This window comes from Sceloporus occidentalis, unplaced genomic scaffold (genome assembly GCF_023333645.1).
Source record: "Sceloporus occidentalis isolate IW3139 unplaced genomic scaffold, rSceOcc1.0.p SCAF_78, whole genome shotgun sequence".
Taxonomy (NCBI): Eukaryota; Metazoa; Chordata; class Lepidosauria; order Squamata; family Phrynosomatidae; genus Sceloporus; species Sceloporus occidentalis.
Window position 1 is genome coordinate 3,949,946 of NW_028317058.1, and position 19,594 is coordinate 3,969,539.

The 19,594-nt window shown below is 41.5% G+C and overlaps 1 protein-coding gene across 2 annotated transcripts in view; it reads right to left on the reverse strand.

Moving 5' to 3' along the window:
* Positions 1-256: 256 nt before the first annotated feature.
* LOC149285528 (ras-related protein Rab-3C-like) overlaps positions 257-19,594 on the reverse strand; it is a 63,887-nt gene continuing 44,549 nt past the window's right edge. For both annotated transcript variants that reach the window (XM_089495232.1, XM_089495231.1), the window contains exons 4-5: positions 12,386-12,510; positions 257-444 (exon numbers count right to left, since the gene is read on the reverse strand). In XM_089495232.1, the coding sequence (XP_089351358.1) occupies positions 257-444; positions 12,386-12,510 (313 nt within the window). The remainder of the gene's footprint in view (positions 445-12,385; positions 12,511-19,594) is intronic.

Below are 19,594 nucleotides of genomic sequence, written 5' to 3' on the forward strand. Positions count from 1 at the left end.
ACATCACGGTTAAAGGAAGATCGTGCTAATTATTCGCGCATACAAAGCCGGTTTAGCTTGCAAGCAGCAGAAACATTTATTATGATGGGTCAGCCTCCAGGCCATCATCAGCTTACCATACAAAGTAAAGGCTACTTTTTCTAATGATTTTTATTTTTGACTTTTAAAATTTATTAGACAATTTAAAAGCCAATGGATCAGTGCTTTGAAATACTTGTTGGCAATAGAACGCACTGAAGATGACTGGTTCAAGTTATTAACATCCACAGTTAGGCTGCTGTGGAGGGGGCTTGTCCGTCAGTCTTGTGCTCTGTTTCGCGGCGGTGATAACCGGTTCCGTTTCCAGATTCTCAGACATTTTGTCACAGATGATGTCCACCAGTCGCTCAAAAGTCTGCTTGACGTTGATGTTGTCTTTAGCGCTTGTTTCAAAAAATTCAAAACCTGAAAGCGAAGAAGATCATTTCAGACAACAAAGTAGAACGAGTGAAAAAAGACCCAGCTCAATATATGTTTAAATAGATCAAAAAATTGTAGGCCCATGTACTTTGTAAAATCCCTTTAAGTATTTAAATAGTTTTATCAAATCTCCCCTCTCTCTTCCAAGCTATACATGTTGAGATCCCTAAGTCTTAGTCCTAATATTGTTTCACCATTTTTGTAGCCCTTCTGTAAATTCTCTTTCTACACAATACTCTGTAAAGCAGCAGAACCACCTCTCCGTTTCTGGTACTAAAGAAGTAATATTTGATGATATCACTTTTAACCCCTTAAGGACCAGGCTGTGTTTTACCTTTTGTACCATTGGGACCGAGGCTGTTTTAACACTTTTGCGGTGTTTGTGTTTAGATGTAATTTTCTCTTCACTCATTTAGTGAACCCACACAAATTATATGTTGTTTTTTTCAGGACAAGAAGGGCTTTCTTCAGATACCATTGTTTTAATCATATTACTTAATTTCCCATAAAAAAAAAAAATATGATGAAAAATGTAAAAAAAACCCAAATTTTCTGACTTTTACCCCAAAAATATTTTACTCATCCAAAAAAGCTAATGAAAAAACCTACTAAATATATTCTACTATTTGTCCTGAGTTTAGAAATACCCAATGTTTTTATGTTTTTTTTGCTTTTTTCTGCACGTTATGGATCATTAAGTACAAGTAGCATTTTGCTATTTCAAAACCATTTTTTCCAAATCTGGTAATTCTTCCCCCCATGTGCCATTTCAGGTATCTTTGAAGCCGGCCAATGCAATTTATCCCATCAAATCATATATTTTTGAAAACAAGACACCCCAAGGTATTTCAAATGCTAGAATTTTAACTCTTTCCATGCACTAATTCTACCACCAGTCTTTGTCAAACTTTGTGGTAGTAATTTATTTTGTGTTTTTTATCGCTAAAATTGCTCTTCAGTTATGGATTTACAGCTCCTGGTATACATCACTTTCAAACAACACCCCGATATGTGTTCAGCAACATCTCCCGAGTACAGTCATCTCCTGAGTACATGCATGGGTTTGTCGGGTTGTTTGGAAGGTAAAACGCCACATTAAGGAAGTGCACATTTTTTTACTTGGAACTTTTACATCTGGTCATTCTGCCCCCATGTCCTAATAGGACCATCTTTGAAGCCGGCTAATTCAATTTACCCCATCAAACCATATATTTTTGAAAACTAGACACCCCAAGGTATTTCAAATGCTAGTATTTTAACCCTTTCCATGTATGAGATTCTACCAAAAGCCTTTGCCACACTTTGTGTTAGTATTTTTTTGGTATTTTTTTTACACAAATTGTAATTTGGGTATACATTTATAGCTCCAGGTATACGTCACTATCAAACAACACCCTAATATGTGTTCAACAACATCTCTCGAGTACAGTGATACCACCCATGCATGGGTTTGACTGCTGTTTGGGGTTAAAAGGCCACATTTGGGAAGTGTGCTTTTTTTTCCCTATTTTGGTCAGTCTGTGCCTATGCCCTATCTTTGAGCCTGGCCACTACAATTTACCTCATAAAACCATATATTTTTGAAAACTAGACACCACAAGGTACTTAAAATGGTAGTATTTAACCCTTTCCATGCATCAGATTCTTGCCACACTTTGTGGTAGTATTTTTTTTTTGTATTTTTTTCACACAAATTTTACTTTGGGTATAAATTTATAGCTCCAGGTATACGTCACTATCAAACAACACCCTAATATGTTTTCAGGAACATCTCCCGAGTTCAGTCATACCCCACATGTATGGGTTTGTCTGGTGTTTGGGGTTAAAATGCCACATTTTTTACGGGGCGTGGTCTGCATGACGTTCTGAGCAGACGTGTTTGGTGTGAGCTCCGCCGCTCAAGAGATCTTCTGCCCGCTATCCGCATCAATCCGCAGCGTTCTTTGCCTCTTTTTCACAGCGAAAAGTCTCCTGATCTATGGCCGGCTCTCGCTCTCGAAAATCGATGGCGATGCCGCAGTTTTTCGAGCCTAAAGCCCGGAAGAAGCACCCTCCTAAGGCCTCGGGCCTACCATGTGCGCCCGATGACAATGATGATGTCTCTGCCGGCCTGCACTCTCCCTCGAGGTCTGACCCTCCGTCTCCACCCGCACATATGACAGCTTACACCGGACGCACCGGATGAACAGAGACTTACCTCCCGCGTCCTTAAAACTCAAACAAGATCTGCAAGAAATCGCCTCCTCTCTTCGCCGCGATGTGGACGATCTAGGTGAACGCACCGACCATATCGAGCGAAAAATGGACGAGTTTTCAGAGGCCCTTAATGCTCTCGCAGACGGTCATGTTTCCTTGCAAGCTGATCTCGAGCTGCTCCGCACTAAGGTCATGGACCTTGAAGATCGCTCTCGCCGAAATAATATTCGTCTCCGAGGAATCCCGGAGGAAATTGCCGTGACTGACCTGCCGACCTTCGTCCGTGATCTGTTCCTGGCTCTGCTTCAGGAGGACCCAGCACCTGACATCAGGTTAGACCGTCTTCCCTGGGTGGCCCGCCCGAAATCGGTTCAATCTAACCTGCCCAGGGACGTACTTACCAGGGTCCACTTTTATGATCTCAAAGACCGCATTATGCAGGCTGCTCGCCGCAAACCAACCTTACCTGACCGCTTCCGAGACGTCCTCCTGCTCACTGACCTTTCGCAGCTGACACTTCAACGCCGCCGGCTCTTTGCCCTGGTAACATCTCTCCTACGAACCCACCAGATCTCCTATCGCTGGGGATACCCGGTTCGCCTCATTGTGTCCAGAAACGGCTCCACGTACATCATGGCTTCACCTGAGGAGGGTCTACATCTACTTCATACCTGGGATCTCTCCCCTGAGCAACCCCTCGACTCCACTCACTCCACCGTCGCACACAAACACACCTCTCCTCCGAGGAAGCTCCGCAAAGTTTGGACACCAGTCCTGAAACCTTGATTTTCTGTAGTTGCTCATCGCGGCACTATTCCTCATCTGCGTCAACCGGAATTATTATGAAAACTTTTTTTTTCTTTCTTTCTTTTCTACAGCCTGCCGAGCTGGGACTCACCTGCCACTCGCCGCCCTACACGTCGGGGATCGTCCACTGATCGTCTATACTGGCTGCTCCAGTTTACCTCACAGATGGACTCTTCATTTTCCGGAGGTGTCCTGGACTCTCTTCTCTTCCCTGCGAACCGCTCATTGGACTGCGCATCTTCGACTCCCTGTATGCCTATGCAACGTCTCGTCCTTCCTGGTTAAGTTGGATGCTTTCTTTTGTTTTTTTCATTTTTTATCATTAATTTTAGTATTATGTTTTCATTTTTCACTTACATGTCTATAGTTGTCTGCTTGACGTACTGATGGGGAGTTTTCCTGTCTGCTCCCGCTGTCGCATAGCTGCGGCCCTGCATTACTCCAGAGTATGGCGTTAACACCTTGTTCCGCCCCCACGGTGCTATTTATCTCGTTAGCACCCTACATACCACACATGGTCCCTCCTGTGACCTTTTGTTTCTCTCACAGTTGTAGTTTCTGTTTTTTTAATGTTTATAGTTTATGGCATACGGTCCTAGACAGGCGTGGTTCTCCCTACTGGGGTTTTTCTATTTCGTTGCTGGCTGCCTCTCCGCTGGTCCCGGGCTCCTAGGTTTCTCGCTCCTTTTTTGCACCCCTTTCCCCTCTACCCCTTATGGCTAAACTTACCATTTTGTCCTTAAATGTGAAGGGTCTCAATACCCCTCACAAGCGCCGTCTCCTTTGGGGTGAGGCCAAATCCTCCAAAGCGGATATTATCTGTGCCCAGGAAACCCACCTGAAAAAAACTCATGACCCGCACATCTACTCTAAATTGTTCTCTACGCAGTTTCATTCGATGGCCTCCACTAAAACTGCGGGTGTCTCTATTTTTATTTCCAATCGTCTTTCGTTCACCTTGACGCGTAAGCTAGTGGACCCGCGGGGAAGGTATGTCATTTTGATCTGTATCATCAACTCCATAACGTACACCTTCGTGGCCTTTTACGCTCCCAACACTGACCAAGTCTGTTTTTTCGCACCTTACTAGAGAAAGTTGACCACTGTTGCCAGGGCCAATTGCGGTGACCTTAATGCTACCCTTCACCCTGCCCTTGACAATTTAACTGCCTCTAAGACGGTTCCCTCCAAGCGTGTTTGTAAACTCGGCCACGCTCTTACTTCTCTCCTCCATTCCCATCAACTATTCGACTCCTGGCGCATCCTTCACCCGCTAGATAGGGATTACACTTTCTTTTCTGCCCCCCATAGGTCATACTCCCGTATTGATTATTTTTTTCTGGATACATTTTCCCTGCAATCTCTTCTGTCGTGCCATATAGGCTCTATTACCTGGTCTGACCATGCTCCTCTCACGCTTTCTCTCAAATTGGATCACCCCATAGCGGGACGGGGCTCCTGGAGGTTGAATGACTCCCTACTGCATACCGCAGCGCATGAATCTCACATGCAGTCTCACCTTACTCAATATTTCCAGGATAACCAGTCCCCGGAGGTCTCTATCGAGACTCTCTGGAATGCACATAAAGCGGTCCTGCGAGGACGCCTCATTAGTTTAGCTGCATACGTTAAAAAGCAATTTACCTGTTCCCGAACTGAGCTCCTTGCCCAACTCTACGACCTGGAAACTCAGAATAAACTCTGCCCCACGGATGCCCATATTGCTAATATTAAACGACTCCGTCTGCGCCTTTCCGAGCTTGACTCTCACCGCACTTCTTTTATGTTGCTGAGGCTTAAGCAACGCTTTTATGCCAAAGGCAATAAAGCTGACACGCTCCTAGCCAGGAAATTGCGCCAAGTTTTGTCCACTTCTAGACCTCAGCATATCCAGGATAAGGACGGTCGCAAGATCTCCGATCCTTCCCGTATGGTAGAGGTTTTTGCAGATTTTTATAGCCGCCTCTACAACCTTCACCACGACGCTGAGACTAATCACCCTTCCTCCTCCGACATCGACACGTACCTTTCCTCTGTGGTCCTTCCTTCCCATTCCCGTGACGAAATGACTTCCCTTAACTCTCCCATAGAACTTAGGGAAATTGAGACCTTTCTACCCACTCTTGGCCCCTTTCTGCTTACGCTTTTTCGCTCCTATATGTCTTCTGGCCTTATTCCTTCCGAAAACCTCCGCGCTATTGTTATCGCTATACCCAAACCGGGCAAGCCCACAGATACCTGCTCTAATTTCCGGCCCATCTCCCTTCTCAATACTGATCTAAAAATATACGCCAAGGTCCTTGCAAATAGATTGACTCCCCTTCTGCCCTCTCTGCTGCATGCCGACCAGGTTGGGTTTGTTTCGGGCAGACAACCCTCAGACAACACTCGCAAATTTATTAACGTTATTTGGGATGCTAACAGACGTAAAATTCCTACCCTTTTAATCTCCTTCGACGCGGAAATGGCCTTTGATAGGCTTCATTGGCAATTCCTCAAATTGGCCCTTTTAAAATTTGGCTTTCCCCCTCTCTTTCTCCAAGCGGTTATGGCCCTTTATACCTCCACGTCGGCGTGCATTTCTATGATGGGCTTCCTTTCTCGCCCTATACCTATTACCAACGGCACTCGACAGGGTTGCCCCTTATCTCCTCTTCTCTATGCTCTAGCTCTGGAACCTCTTGCAGCTCGCATTCGCTCTGACCCTCTTATCTTAGGTTTCCCACTTACCTCCACTTCTATCTGCACTCTGGGTCTTTTTGCTGACGATATCCTGGCATCCATAACATCACCCTCTACCGCGCTTCCTGCACTCCTGGCACAATTGGGACGGTATGCTCTGGCCTCTTACCACAAGATCAATGTTTCTAAGACCCAGGCTCTCTGTCTTAATATAGCCAAATCACAGAGGCTCCACCTCTCCTCCTCCTATCCCTTTGACTGGAGAGATTCTCACCTTACTTACTTGTGCATTAAGCTGCCTAAACACGTACACTCTCTTAATTCCCTTAACATAGTATCTATATGGAAGCAGATCAGGTGTGACATTTCACGATGGAAACGATTCGAACTGTCTTAGCTGGGACGTATTAACGCATTAAAAATGACAGCACTTCCCAAATTGCTTTATGTTATGAGAATGGTGCCAATCCAACCCCCCCATTCCTTATTATGCTCCATTCAATAATTTTTTGTTGATTTTACCAAAATTCGGGGCCGTTCCTCTGTCGCCAACTGCACTAGATTTACCCCTCATCTCCAGGGGGTGCCCTGGGTCTACCCCACATCCACTCATACCATGAGGCCTGCATATTGCCTCAGACCCTGATGTTCCATGCACACACTAACCGGCCAGTCTGGGTTTCTCATGAAAATAGTCTGCTCTTCCCTCACACGATCCCCCAATTTCTCTGGACTTCACGCACCCATCACCCTTCTTTACCCCCTCTCCCTCCCACGACGTTGTACATGCTCTCGTCCTGGTCTAAATGTATGAAACGGTTCCCTTCTCTTGCTCGTCTTTTTCGCTTTCCCCTACTGACCGCACTTAACATCCTCATACCGGACTTGCACATACAACACTGGCTTTGCCCGTCCTTGCGGGTACTGGGCGACTTGTATAACGAAGGGACCATGGTGTCTTTCTCTACCCTCACCTCTTCACATCTCATCCCCCGTCATGATTTTTTTAAGTATTTACAAATTCGCCACGCATTGTCTTCCACGACCTCCCCTATGGCCCCCTCCCCCTTCGAGTTCCACTCGCTCCTCTCCCTATTTCGTAGGGCCCCTGACGTCAAGGGGGCAATTTCTCACTGGTACTTGCTATTGATCTCCAAATTTTCCGCTCGTAAATTACCCCATATGCGGGCTTGGGAGAGAGAGCTGCGGCAAACCTTCCCCTTAGATTCGTGGTATGAATCTGAAGCTATGATGTGAGGGGTGTCCCACTGTCTGAATCATTTGGAACTCCAAAAGAAAATTAGTTGTAGATGGTACCTAACCCCAGTGAGACTCTCTTATATGGTCAAGGGCTGTTCCTGACTCGGCTGGAGGGGTTGCGGCCAGGAGGGATCTATGCTCCATGTCTGGTGGTCCCGCCCGGTCCTATCCCCTTTGTGGACACAGGTTTTCTCCATTATACGCCATGTCCTTCACCTTAGCTTGGACCCGCTGCCCGAACTAGCACTATTGCACATTTTCCCTGATCCCCCCCCTGGTCCAGTGCGTAAATTGATTATACACTTTTTTATAGCCACGAAACTATGCATAGCACGTCACTGGAAATGTGGCCCCTCGCCCCAACTTGCTGAGGTCCTTTTTACTTTGGAGAGACATAGGGTAATGGAACACATGTCGCATCGTTCTTCCCACACACCCCTCCTTTATCAATCGATTTGGTCTCCCTGGCTAGATTGCCAAGACACTCTACCTACGGCACCGTAGATCGCCGTCGCTTGGTCATTACCTTAGTTCCTCGTCGTCTCCTTGAACCGCGCCTTGCCAGTGCCTTGATAACTCTCCCTCTTTCGCTAAAGGGAGTTGTTGCTTTACCCTTTATGGTCCGTACATTTCATGTATTATTTCTGTAACGGCTGTACCCCTCCTCGCGTGAAGCCTGGGTACCCGCTCCTAGAAACCGCTGTTTCGCCGCATTTCCGTCACTGACGCTGACTCTGTATGCCTTTATGTTACCTACTGTTTATTTTTGTTTATTGGTTGTATTATAGTTTCCATTATACATCACACACTCTTGGAGCGTTTGTGCGCCTTTACATATTCACTTTACCTCGCCTTTGTCCATGTCCAGACGTTCTCCTTTATACGTGTTTTTCTACTTATGTGATATTTGTGTAAACCGTCACAAAATTCTTTGGATCCTGTTAACTCGCTGCTCTGACTCTCGACGCGCGTTTCGTCGTTATGACTGCTCCTCGTGGGCTGTCGCATCATCTCCCAGAGCGGCTTCTTCTATTCTTTTGTACTTTGCCTATGGACATGTACCTACTGCTGATTCATGATGTGTTACTGTCGCTTGTTACACTGTCCAACTACATTCCTGTATCTTATTTTATTACATGGATCTAAATAAAACCCTTTTCAATTATAAAAAAAAAATGCCACATTTTTTTCCCCCCATTTCGGTCAGTCTGTGCCTATGCCCTATCTTTGAGCCCGGCCACTCCAATTTACCCCATCAAACCATTCATTTTTTTAAATTAGACACCCCTTGGGTATTTGAAATGCTTTTATTTAAATTTTTCCATGTCAGGATTTTTGGGAAGATACAGCGCTAATTTTAGCACTTGCTCATAATAATAAACTTTATTTTTTTATTTTATTTATTTAACTCTTTTTGGACTTTTTTTTTTACATTTTGCTGGAACTGGATAGTTCCTCTAAAGCATAATAATTTTTAAATGTTACCATTTTTTTTTAAGCTTTTTCTTTTTTTCCTTTTTTTTTTTAATTTAAATATTTTACTAATCACATAGTGATTAGAAAGCTGGGCTCCATTGACTTGTATGGTTGAATGCAGTACCTGTATTCAACCTGCAAGTGGAGCCAGAGTTCTCTAGAGGGTCTGGAGACCGTCTAGCGAACTTTTTCAACTTTATTATTTTTTTTCCCGGGCCGCCGCCATCTTGCGAATGGCGAAGACTGCGTGCAGCTGCGGTTGTGACCGCTCTCCGGAGCGGTCACAGCCCGCCCTGGGGTAAGTATTTGGTGTCGCTGGATGCCTCCTGAACGAGGCATTCCAGCGACACCATTGAAGTTTAGGAGGTGATCGTTGATCGCCTCCTAAACGCTTTTAAAACGGGCGTCCGCCACCATACAATGTATGGCGGATGTTGACACCCCGGGGAGGGGCCAGACATGGCCCATCATGCCGATCTCGGTGTTGCTGAATGCCTCGACATCGAGGCATTACAGCAACACCGTTTAAGCTTAGAAAGTGATCGTTGATCACTTTCTAAGCTTGTTTAAGTCTCATGACGTGTCAGGCACGTCATAGGTCGTTAAGTGACCGTTTTGCATGACGTGCCTGACCCGGCAATGGACGTTAAGGGGTTAAACCTTTGCCCCTCCAATTTAAGGTTATGTCCTCTTGTTGTGGTACTTTTCCTTCTATTAAATTAACTCTCTTTCTTTTAGTATGTTGATTCCCTTTAAGTATTTAAACGTTTCTATCATATCCTCTCTGTTTCATCTTTCTTCCAGGCTATATATTAAGATCCTTTAACCTGTCCTGATAAGGTTTATCCTGTACTCCATGAACTGTGTTGGTGGCCCTTCTCTGAACTTTCTCCAACATATCTATATCCTTCTGGAGATCCGGTCTCCAGTACTGTACACAATACTCCTAGTGAGGTCTCACCAGTGATCTAAACAACGGCATGAGCTCTTCCCTCTTTCTACTGCTAATACCTCTCGCTATACAACCAAGCATTCTGCTAGCATTACCTGCTGCTCTACTGCATTGTCTGCCTACTTTTAAATCCTCAGAAATAATTACCCCTAAATCCCTTTCCTCACACGTCGAGGTTAGGACAGTATCAAATATTCTATACTCTGCCCTTGGGTTTTTATACCCCAAGTGCATTATCTTACACTTATCCACATCAAATGCCAATTGCCACAGCTCTGTGGCCTCTAGCTATTCAACTCAGCACTATTATTTCTTGTTCTGACACTTTGTTGTACTCCCAGGTCCCTCTCTTCTGTTGTCCCTGACAAACCAGTGCCCACAATGCTATATATTCACTTCAGATTTCTACATCTCAAGTGTGCTATTATACATTTATCAATGGAAACAACAGAAAGAAACAGTTTTTATTACGAACCTATATTATTATGCTGTAATGACTTTTTTGAATTGCTATAATATGAAGAAATCTAATCTTCCTCGTGTTATAAGCAATCTCATACATTATAGCTTCCGCTGGAAATTCGGTAGCAAAAAGACATTAGCTTTAAAAATACTTGCTAATGGGTAACAGCAGGTTTAGTGATATTACGCATCCATATACATTTGTTACATCAAGATGTTTGCATTATGCAGGTCCCTCTAATTGGCAAATAATCTTAATGGGTGCCTGCGTACTTTATTTTTTTTTTTTAAGTTTTTTTAGGGTCAAATGTTCATTCTGATGTAAATACCAATTTTTGGCATTGCTCTTAATACAACAATAGTTTGGTTCTATAAACCTGCTAACCCTCACAGTAGATTTAAACAAAAAGTGTCAAACAAAGCACATAATATATTAATAAATGGTTTCAATGTCAAAGTTTATGGCAAGGCTCCTTTATGCACTGAATGGAATTTCATTGGGAACACTTGATTCAAGCTGCCAATCGGTGGGGTGAATTATTGGACCATACAGAAGGCGTTCTGCTACAGATTTGGAGCTGCAGCTTCTACTAAAAACCCATGTTACAGTACTAACAATTCAGGAGGCTGCCTAGCACACTGGAGGATAGTGCACAGACAGAGCTATATGGTGGGTTAGGTGTTGGTTTTTGACCATCAGAGCCCAGCAGAGTTGTTTATTTGATGAACTCCAGTTAAATTAATATGTAAAAAAAAAACATGCGCCCCAGTAATGTACTCAGATATTAAGCAGATGTTGCCCAAAATCTCCAAGAGAACAAAATGGCACCTATATAGTGAAAACAACATTTAAGAAAAGATATTTAAGGTAAACAGAAGTTGTTACATACTACTGGTCTGATTTAATGTTGATGTATAATAAAATAATAATAATAATAATAATAATAAAATGTGTAATATTATCCAGTCTCTTCCTCAAATAAATGTATATTTCAGTCCCACCTTGTAAAGAAGACATGTATTCAAAGTATCTGTTCTTAATATACTTCTTCACATTGTTTTCCATATATAAATACTTTCAGTTGTAAAACAAAAAAACTTTAATTCTTGTAGCACCTGTGTGTTGCTTTCACGGGCAATAAATAATTTAAAATGTGATAAAAACACCCAATCAATTTAAGCATGTAAATGTCTATAAAGCATTGTTTTAACATAGAAGCCAGGCTATGGTGTGCTATATTTAACTTGCATTTATCTTCACGCCAGTTGTCTTGGGAAATATTCACTCTATTATTAATCTGTGGAATGACTGTATCATAAAATATGACAAGGTCATCAATCAACCTTTTTGGTGATTAAATACCCTGGGAAATTAAAAGAGGTCATTGAGAGAATTCATGTGTCTGCATATTTTGACTTTTGGGTTTCTTAGATGTTTATTTAAGTCAATCATGAAATTCTGAGGAGGTCTTTAAATAATTGTTGAATTCATAATTGTGATGGTAAATAACAAAACAAGTCACTATTCCTTCTGTGTAGACCACCCAGGGACCATCAATCAGCTCTTACTTATGAACTTGAATATAAGAGAGAATGAAGTGGGGTTGAGAGATTCGGAGAACATGGCTCATGATCATCAATGCCATGACAAGCAGAGATTTGCAATGGGCACACTGAGAAAGAAAAGTGACAAGCATAACAGAAGAAGAATGATCAGGTAGACAGGACTGCGTCTGAGTGCAAAGATGAAAACGTAAATATGAACACAAAGTGTTCTTCAGTAGGAACTACAAGTGTTTCTGTTTCTCCGACTGGATGATGGTGCATCAGAAGTCTGTTTTATCGACATATAGGAAGATTTGTATTCTAATCGTATTGAATAACTTTGTACATTAAATACCACAATTCAATTGCAAAACTCACTTTAGTGTCTGGAGCTTGAAAGAATGAATAGTAATGCTATCTTTTTTTAAGAATGTAAATTGCGCATTGTTAAGTATACAATATGCGTTTTCTCTGTGGGATGCTCAGGCCAAGTGATGATAGCCAGCAATACCAAAACCTAATAGGACTGAGTGTTCAAAATCTTACCAAGTTGATCTGCAAGATGCTTCCCTCTTTCTGTGGAGATCACTCTTTCATCCTCCATGTCACATTTGTTACCAACCAGTATTACTTGGGCATTATCCCATGAGTATGTTTTGATTTGAGTTGACCTGAAAAGAAAAAAAAAAAGTGTTAAGGGGGTTCACGATGGATGTGTTTTTCTATTAAAAATTCATTGTATACACTTTGGGGTCTAAAACTTGGTTTCATGCAGAAAATTGGGTCCAAAAACGTTATATAAGCTTTTGGGACCTCAGAGCCCTCGTCTTCAGATGGATTCTAGCTGAAGAAAAAAATGCAGAGGTCCTAAAAGTTTATGTGACCCTACATCTTTTTAAAAAAAGACATTGTAACGGGTTCACCAAGAGAGCTGTAGTAACTCCCAGAGATCACCCACATGTATCCTCCTGTTGTCCCCGGAATCACTTCCAGCACCAGTCAGCATGCGCACCTTGGAACCCTGCTATGTGTACCCAATAAGTAGACACAACTACCTTGAACTGAGTACAGCAGGAATGAACAGTTTATTGTTGTAAAACATAGACTGATATACCCACAGAACTTCATTAACATAAATTAACATTGATAAACAGGTAGACAACCCAACCTTTAATCCCCTTTAGCTACTGAATATCCCCCTGGTAGCCATCCTGTTAATGGGATTAGTTTAACAATGGAGTTCCTGCCTGTTTGGCAGCCAGGCTGGAGCCATCTCTGAGTACCTTGGGCCCCTGTACGACAGCTCATTCTGTCACAGACATCAACGTTAACCAAAGACTCCATTTTTTCTTGGGCTAATACTGCTATTTTTATTTTTCTCAGCTACATATCAACACTTTGAATGCAGAACATTCACTCCACTCAATCTCCTGTAGGCTAAGAAAAAACTAAATAAGAAGGCTAGAGGGGCATTCTTACAATCACACAGCATAGGTTGACATAAAATCCACACTGTAACCAATCCCAATGGCACATTTGCTTATGACTGGTTACCACTCTAAATTTACTCATTAATATGGTCCTTCAGCTTGCTTCGCTTCCTGAGAGAAGCTAAGCAAGAGAGAGGGCTTTGAGTTCTACCACTGCTGTGACAGGAATAACATATGGTCTAACAACAACATAGATACAAAAAAAGAATAGTACCGTATTTGCTCGATTATAAGACGACCCTGATTATAAGACGACCCCCAAAATCTGAATATTAACGTATGAAAAAAAAGAAAAAGCCTGAATATAAGACGACCCTATAGGAAAAAAGTTTTACCAGTAAATGTTAGTTCATGTAAACTATGTGAACAATTGTTTGTTAATAAAAGCTATGATTGAGAAAAATATTTTGTTTTTATTTCTTTTTTTCAACCTGCCCCCCCAGTTATGCACATCTGCCCCCAGGCTTGCCACTCTGCCCCAGAAATGCCTTATACCCCATATATGCCACTGTGCCCCATGATATGCCTTTTAACCCTCTAAATGCCACTCTGCCTCCAGAATTGCCAGAGTGGCATATAGAGGGTTAAAAGGCATTTCTGGAGGCAGAGTGGCATTAAAAGGGTTAAAAGGCATTTCACAGAGCACTCTGCCTCCAGAAACGCCTTATGCCCCCCCATTTATCACTCCCTCCCCCTCCCTCCTCCAAACTTACCGGAGCTTCTGAGTCCCCGGTGCGTAGTCCGGGCAGCGTGTAGAGCTCTACGCGATTCGCGTACACAACTTCCGCTCAAGCGGAAGTTGTCTACGCGAATCATGTAGAGCTCTACACGCTGCCTGGACTAAGCACCGGGGAGTCAGAAGCACCGGTAAGTTGGGGGGAGCATAACACAGGAGGATCCAGGTCCCCTGCATCGCTGTGGGGGATCTGGATCTTAGTCTCATAATCAGACCTATTTGAGGTCTGATTATAAGATGACCCTGATTATAAGACGAGGGGTATTTTTCAGAGCATTTGCTCTGGAAAAAACCTCATCTTATAATCGAGCAAATCAAATTGTAGAAGCAAATCAAACTAAAATCTATATGGCTACATAGCTATAAATGAATGGAAACATGAACATAGTAAGTAACTGTGTTTATATCCTACAAGATTGGACAGGAGACTCTCTACACAAAGAGTATACATACATTCTACCCTTCACCATATACACAATGTCTGTGATGTAATTGAAACACAATCATTAACACACAGAAACTGCTGTGCAGGAGGAATAAAACTGGGTGAGAAACAGCCAAACTTGCTAAAAAAGTGAGGTTGTTGAAGACAGTTTAATGTCAAAAGTCATACACCATGGAATGACTGAGCACAGCAACAAGACACAAGGTAGTAATGCTGCATCAGCAAGATCTCTCCCAGGCAGAAATTTCAAGACAGACAAGAGGTTATCAGCTGCCCAAGCTCTTTTGAAGAAGCACAAACCAACAGGCAATGTCGAGGGCCATAGAAACAGTGGTCAGCCAATTAAGCTTAGTGTAGCAGCTGAAAGACACATTGTGCTTACTTCCCTACCCAAACGAAAGATGTCCAGCAGTGTCATCAGCTCAGCATTGGCAAAAAACAGTGGGACCCAGATACACACATCTACAGTCTGGAGAAGTATGCTCAAAAGTGGTCTTCAAGGAAGCCATAGCTCCAATGTGAAACAAGGCCAAGCGACTCAACTATCCACAAAAACACAGAAATGCAGGAAAATGGCAGAAGGTGGTTGAACTGATGAGTAAAAATTTGGTATATTAGGCTGTAACTGAAGGCAATTTTTGTTAAAGGGTTGGAGAATGGAAGAAGAATCTGTTTGCTGGCTACAGTGAAGCATGGAGGAGGTTCCTTGCAAATGTGGGGCTGCATTTCCACAAATGGAGTTGGCGATTTGGTTAGTATTAATTTTCTCCTAAATCCTGAGAAGTACAGGTAGATACTTATCCTTCATGCAATACCATCAAGAGGCATCTGCAGCATGGCAAGGAACCCCAACAAACAATACTGTATGTTAGTGTGCTTGAAGGAGGAACGTGGAGCTCCCAACCGTACATATTGCAGGGGGGCCGCACATTTTTTGTTATACCAGTGGAGAGGCATCAATACGGCAGCTCGGAAGCTGCATGGGAGACAGGACTCAGTTGATGTTGCTTATGTTGATTTTCCTTATACGAGCACCAGATGGATGCTACTGCCCGACATCAACATGAAACATCAACACAGACTCAACCATCTATATGTCTGTGGCAACATGTATTAGTTTGAGTGTGTATGTGTAAAATTACCCAATTAAAATCCAATGGCAATGTATGTGCTAAGTGCCTTTTATGGGTCTTTAGGCAAATCCTATTAAAGTGCATCGTTCAATCAACAGGCATAATATCATTGGCAAATGTGAATCTTTAAATAAAAATATACGCTAAAAAGTAAGCGTGGCAAACGTACTGTCTTTGAGGTTTTCTTGATTAGGGAGCTCTACACATGTAGGCTTGTTCTTAACACTTTCTGTTAATTATCTATATATTTGTTTCCCCATTAGTGTCTTAAACGTTTATAAAGATCCATAATATTTTGCTGCTTTATATGCTTCATCATTGCTAATAATGTAATTAATAATATGTTTTTTCATATGTAGTTTAAAAATCTTTTATTTTGTGGGATACATTTGTTTTTATCTCAACAATCTATGCAGAACAAACCTTATATCATATGTGGGCTTTGTAAAAAGGTTATTGTTTACCAGTCGCAAAGCAAAACAAGCAAAAAAAGAAAAAAAACTCCTCTGGTTATGGCAAACAACATTTACAAAAGACAATTAGATTGTCATGACAACCTGGCTTCTCCGCTGCAGTTGAATGTATTTTATTTAGAAGTACATGACCTTCATAGGTTTACTGGCCATTTTAATACAGGGCACATTTATTAATGTAAAATGTAGTTAAAGATGAAAAACATTAGGTAACATGGTTACAGAGAATCTTGTATCATATAAACTGGAGTATAAGGCCCCATCCATGGTCGTCAGGAATCCACCAAACTACTGGATCTGGGTCCCCAGCCCATCCAAAACAGAACACAAAGAAGAAAGCAATTTGATTGTTCCGGACAGCCAGGACTACCTGATGCACCCAATCCCAATCCTCAGTAAAACGTACAATTTTAAATGCAATGACATGGTAGCACATTGTTCCGTGGTAAGGCATACCTCAACATCCACCCTATGTGGACTTAATCGTAGGTGACCAGGTTTAGTGCTGTCTTTCTGGAACAATCAAATTGCTTTCTTCTTTGTATTACAGAGAATCTTGTTTCATCAATGTTTGCTTCCACCCTCATATATATGTACATATATGTACCGTAGCCAAGCTTCAGACGCAGAAATGTGACCCCCTGGAGTCAAATAGTAGAAAAGGGGACATGACCTGGCGTGGGTAGAAGAGGTGGTTGGGCAGGTTGAGGAAGTAATTCCGTAAAAAAGAAAAGGGAGAAAGAAATTTGGTTGCATTTGGGGAGTGAGTGGAAGGTCACCCATGGTTTGAAGTAGTGGGTCACCTGAGAGGTGGTCATCAGAGGTATTATAAATATTGGCCATGTTGGGTGTCACTACGACTGGAGGTATATGGCTAGGTACCTTTTCCAATATTGACAGATGTTTCTCACAGGACTAACCTATTTACTCTTCATCTGTATCACCAGGACCATTTCTATTTTCATAGGCTGCTAATTATTTTCTCAAACATCTCCCGTTATTTATTAATGAACAGGACACTATAAAGTGAGAAGCTCATGACTACTGTCTAATACCTACAAGAGATAGGATAGCCCACGACATGACTCAGTATGACCTCTTGGCAGAATAAGTTCTGGAGCCCTGATTAGAGCTGAATATATAGAAATTCCCTGCTGCAGTTAGGGAGTAGGAACAAAAGGAAATAATAATCATGGAGATTCTTGGAACAGGAATTTAAAAGAGCTTCTCGTAGCAGTACGTGAATAAACATATATACCATTATGAGCACCATTATATAGGTTTATTTAGTATACTTAACTGTAAAATGTATGATTAGGGAAAGAGGCTAAGTTTTAGGTATTGTTGTAGTCAAAGAAAGAAAGAGCAACGTATTCTGATTACTTAGATGGAAAAGGTCAGCATATCAGAGCTGCAAATGGTGTTAGGATTTCCGACAGCATATCCCCAAGCGAAGCGGCATACATGCATTGTGTGCAACGGATGATAATTGTATTTTTTTTCTCCTATATATATGGTTACATGGAACCCTATTAAAAAGGTAGTGGGGACTTATAGGTCAAGTAGAATTCAATAATATCTGCAGTCCTGAGACAGAAACAAGCTCAAACGTTGCACATAAATCATATATTGCTGCATACTTATGGTGTGATTGAGCCCCTATTCCTTCACAGATTTACTTTTTAGCCGTGAATTTTTCATTCAGAAAAAGAATTCTGCAAAACACTTTACACACTGGCTCAATTAGAAACATATATTTGAAGGCTGATACGTGCCTTCTGGCTCATCTAGTACAAATTGTCCCTGCTACAAAAATCTCAAACCTTATTTGCACTAGTTTTTGACTTCTGTTCAGGATAGTCTTTTCTCTATGTCTTTTCCCTCACTGTATCACCTATAACATTTCTGCCGGGAGCCTCTTCCACTAATCTACCACCAAGTAAAACTTTCTTACATTACATCTAAGCCTCTGACCCTCTAGTTTTAAGCTATGACCTCATCCTAACAATCCTTCACCTTAGAAACATACCTCCCTCTGATATTTTTGTACCATGCTGGTTATGTCTATGCAAACAGCTAAATAATGTTCCATCAAACACCTTTTTGAGGCAAAAAAAGGACTCTGCTAAAAAGTTCAGCCCCACCTGAAAAGTAATCTACTAAAACACTATAAGCCAAACAAAATAATTTGAAGAAATATTATGTTAAACGATGTGAACTTAAAATTAAGACACCAAAAAGAGGATTGTTTCCTCAATTCTTTAATTGCCTAAATTATAGCATTTCAGATTTGACAAAGGTACTTCAAGAATCTGTAATCTACAATTAATATTATCATGGCTTAAAATAAAGTACGTAGAGACAAACGGCTTCTTTTAATGGTCCACATCATTTTTCATAGATCCATTAAAATATATTGAAAACAAGGGAGGGGTGTGTAGCCGACCCACACATCGCAACTGTCTGCACCTCAATCTAGAATGGATTAACAGAGTCCATTTGTCAAAGTGAGCTTGTCTGTCTGTGATATATTGCTCTATATATCATTTTCTGACTTTGGCTGAGAACATTAGTTTTGCCATTCATGTATTATCCAAATATTTAGATAAACTGAAATAATGTATAACACTAACATATTGTATCTTTATCTCCACTAGCAATATATTTGCAATATTGGCAATGCACATCCACATACACTTCACATATTGCTCATCAGCACATGTAAAGTCCTGCATGAAATGTATGTGTTCTGGAACAATGGCTGATATGGTAACCCTAAGTAGGAATGATCACTTAGAATAAAACTTATTTTCTAGAAAGCACTTATTTTTCTATTAATTTCTAAATTGAATATTTTTTAAATACAAGATGTAGTGGTATTTACAAAATGTCAGTATATATATATATATATATATATATATATATATTTAAATCACATTGCTGATGATATAGCCAGGCATAATAATAATAATAATCATATTTCTTACTACGTACTCCCTTTATCCTGAAGTCTATATGTATTTTGCATTTACTCTGATTTTGATCCATTATATCCCTTTACATACTATTGAAAAAGGAAACATTGTGCCAAATGTTGTGTATATTAACGGACAGTTTGGCTGAGCTATTCTCCTTGGTGCAGCTACTGAGTAGAATTTCAATAATTAATCAGACCAACTAGGTTCTTAGTCATTCTTAAAGATCAATGAAAGGGCTGTTTATGCGAATGAATTTATTTGCTATCTCTAGGACACAGTAACTGACTCGGGGTATGGAGTATGGATTCTCAATGCAAAGTGTCCACTAAATTAATATGGCACAAATGTATGGTTAATCTATTATTTCATGAAGAATGCCATATTTCAAAGACCTATATATATGTAACACATCTTTCCTTGGGGCTGACATCTTGGCTGGTGCCTACTGGAGACCCTGACCTCTCCATTGTTGAACGTTAAGGGTTAATATAGAGGCTTGG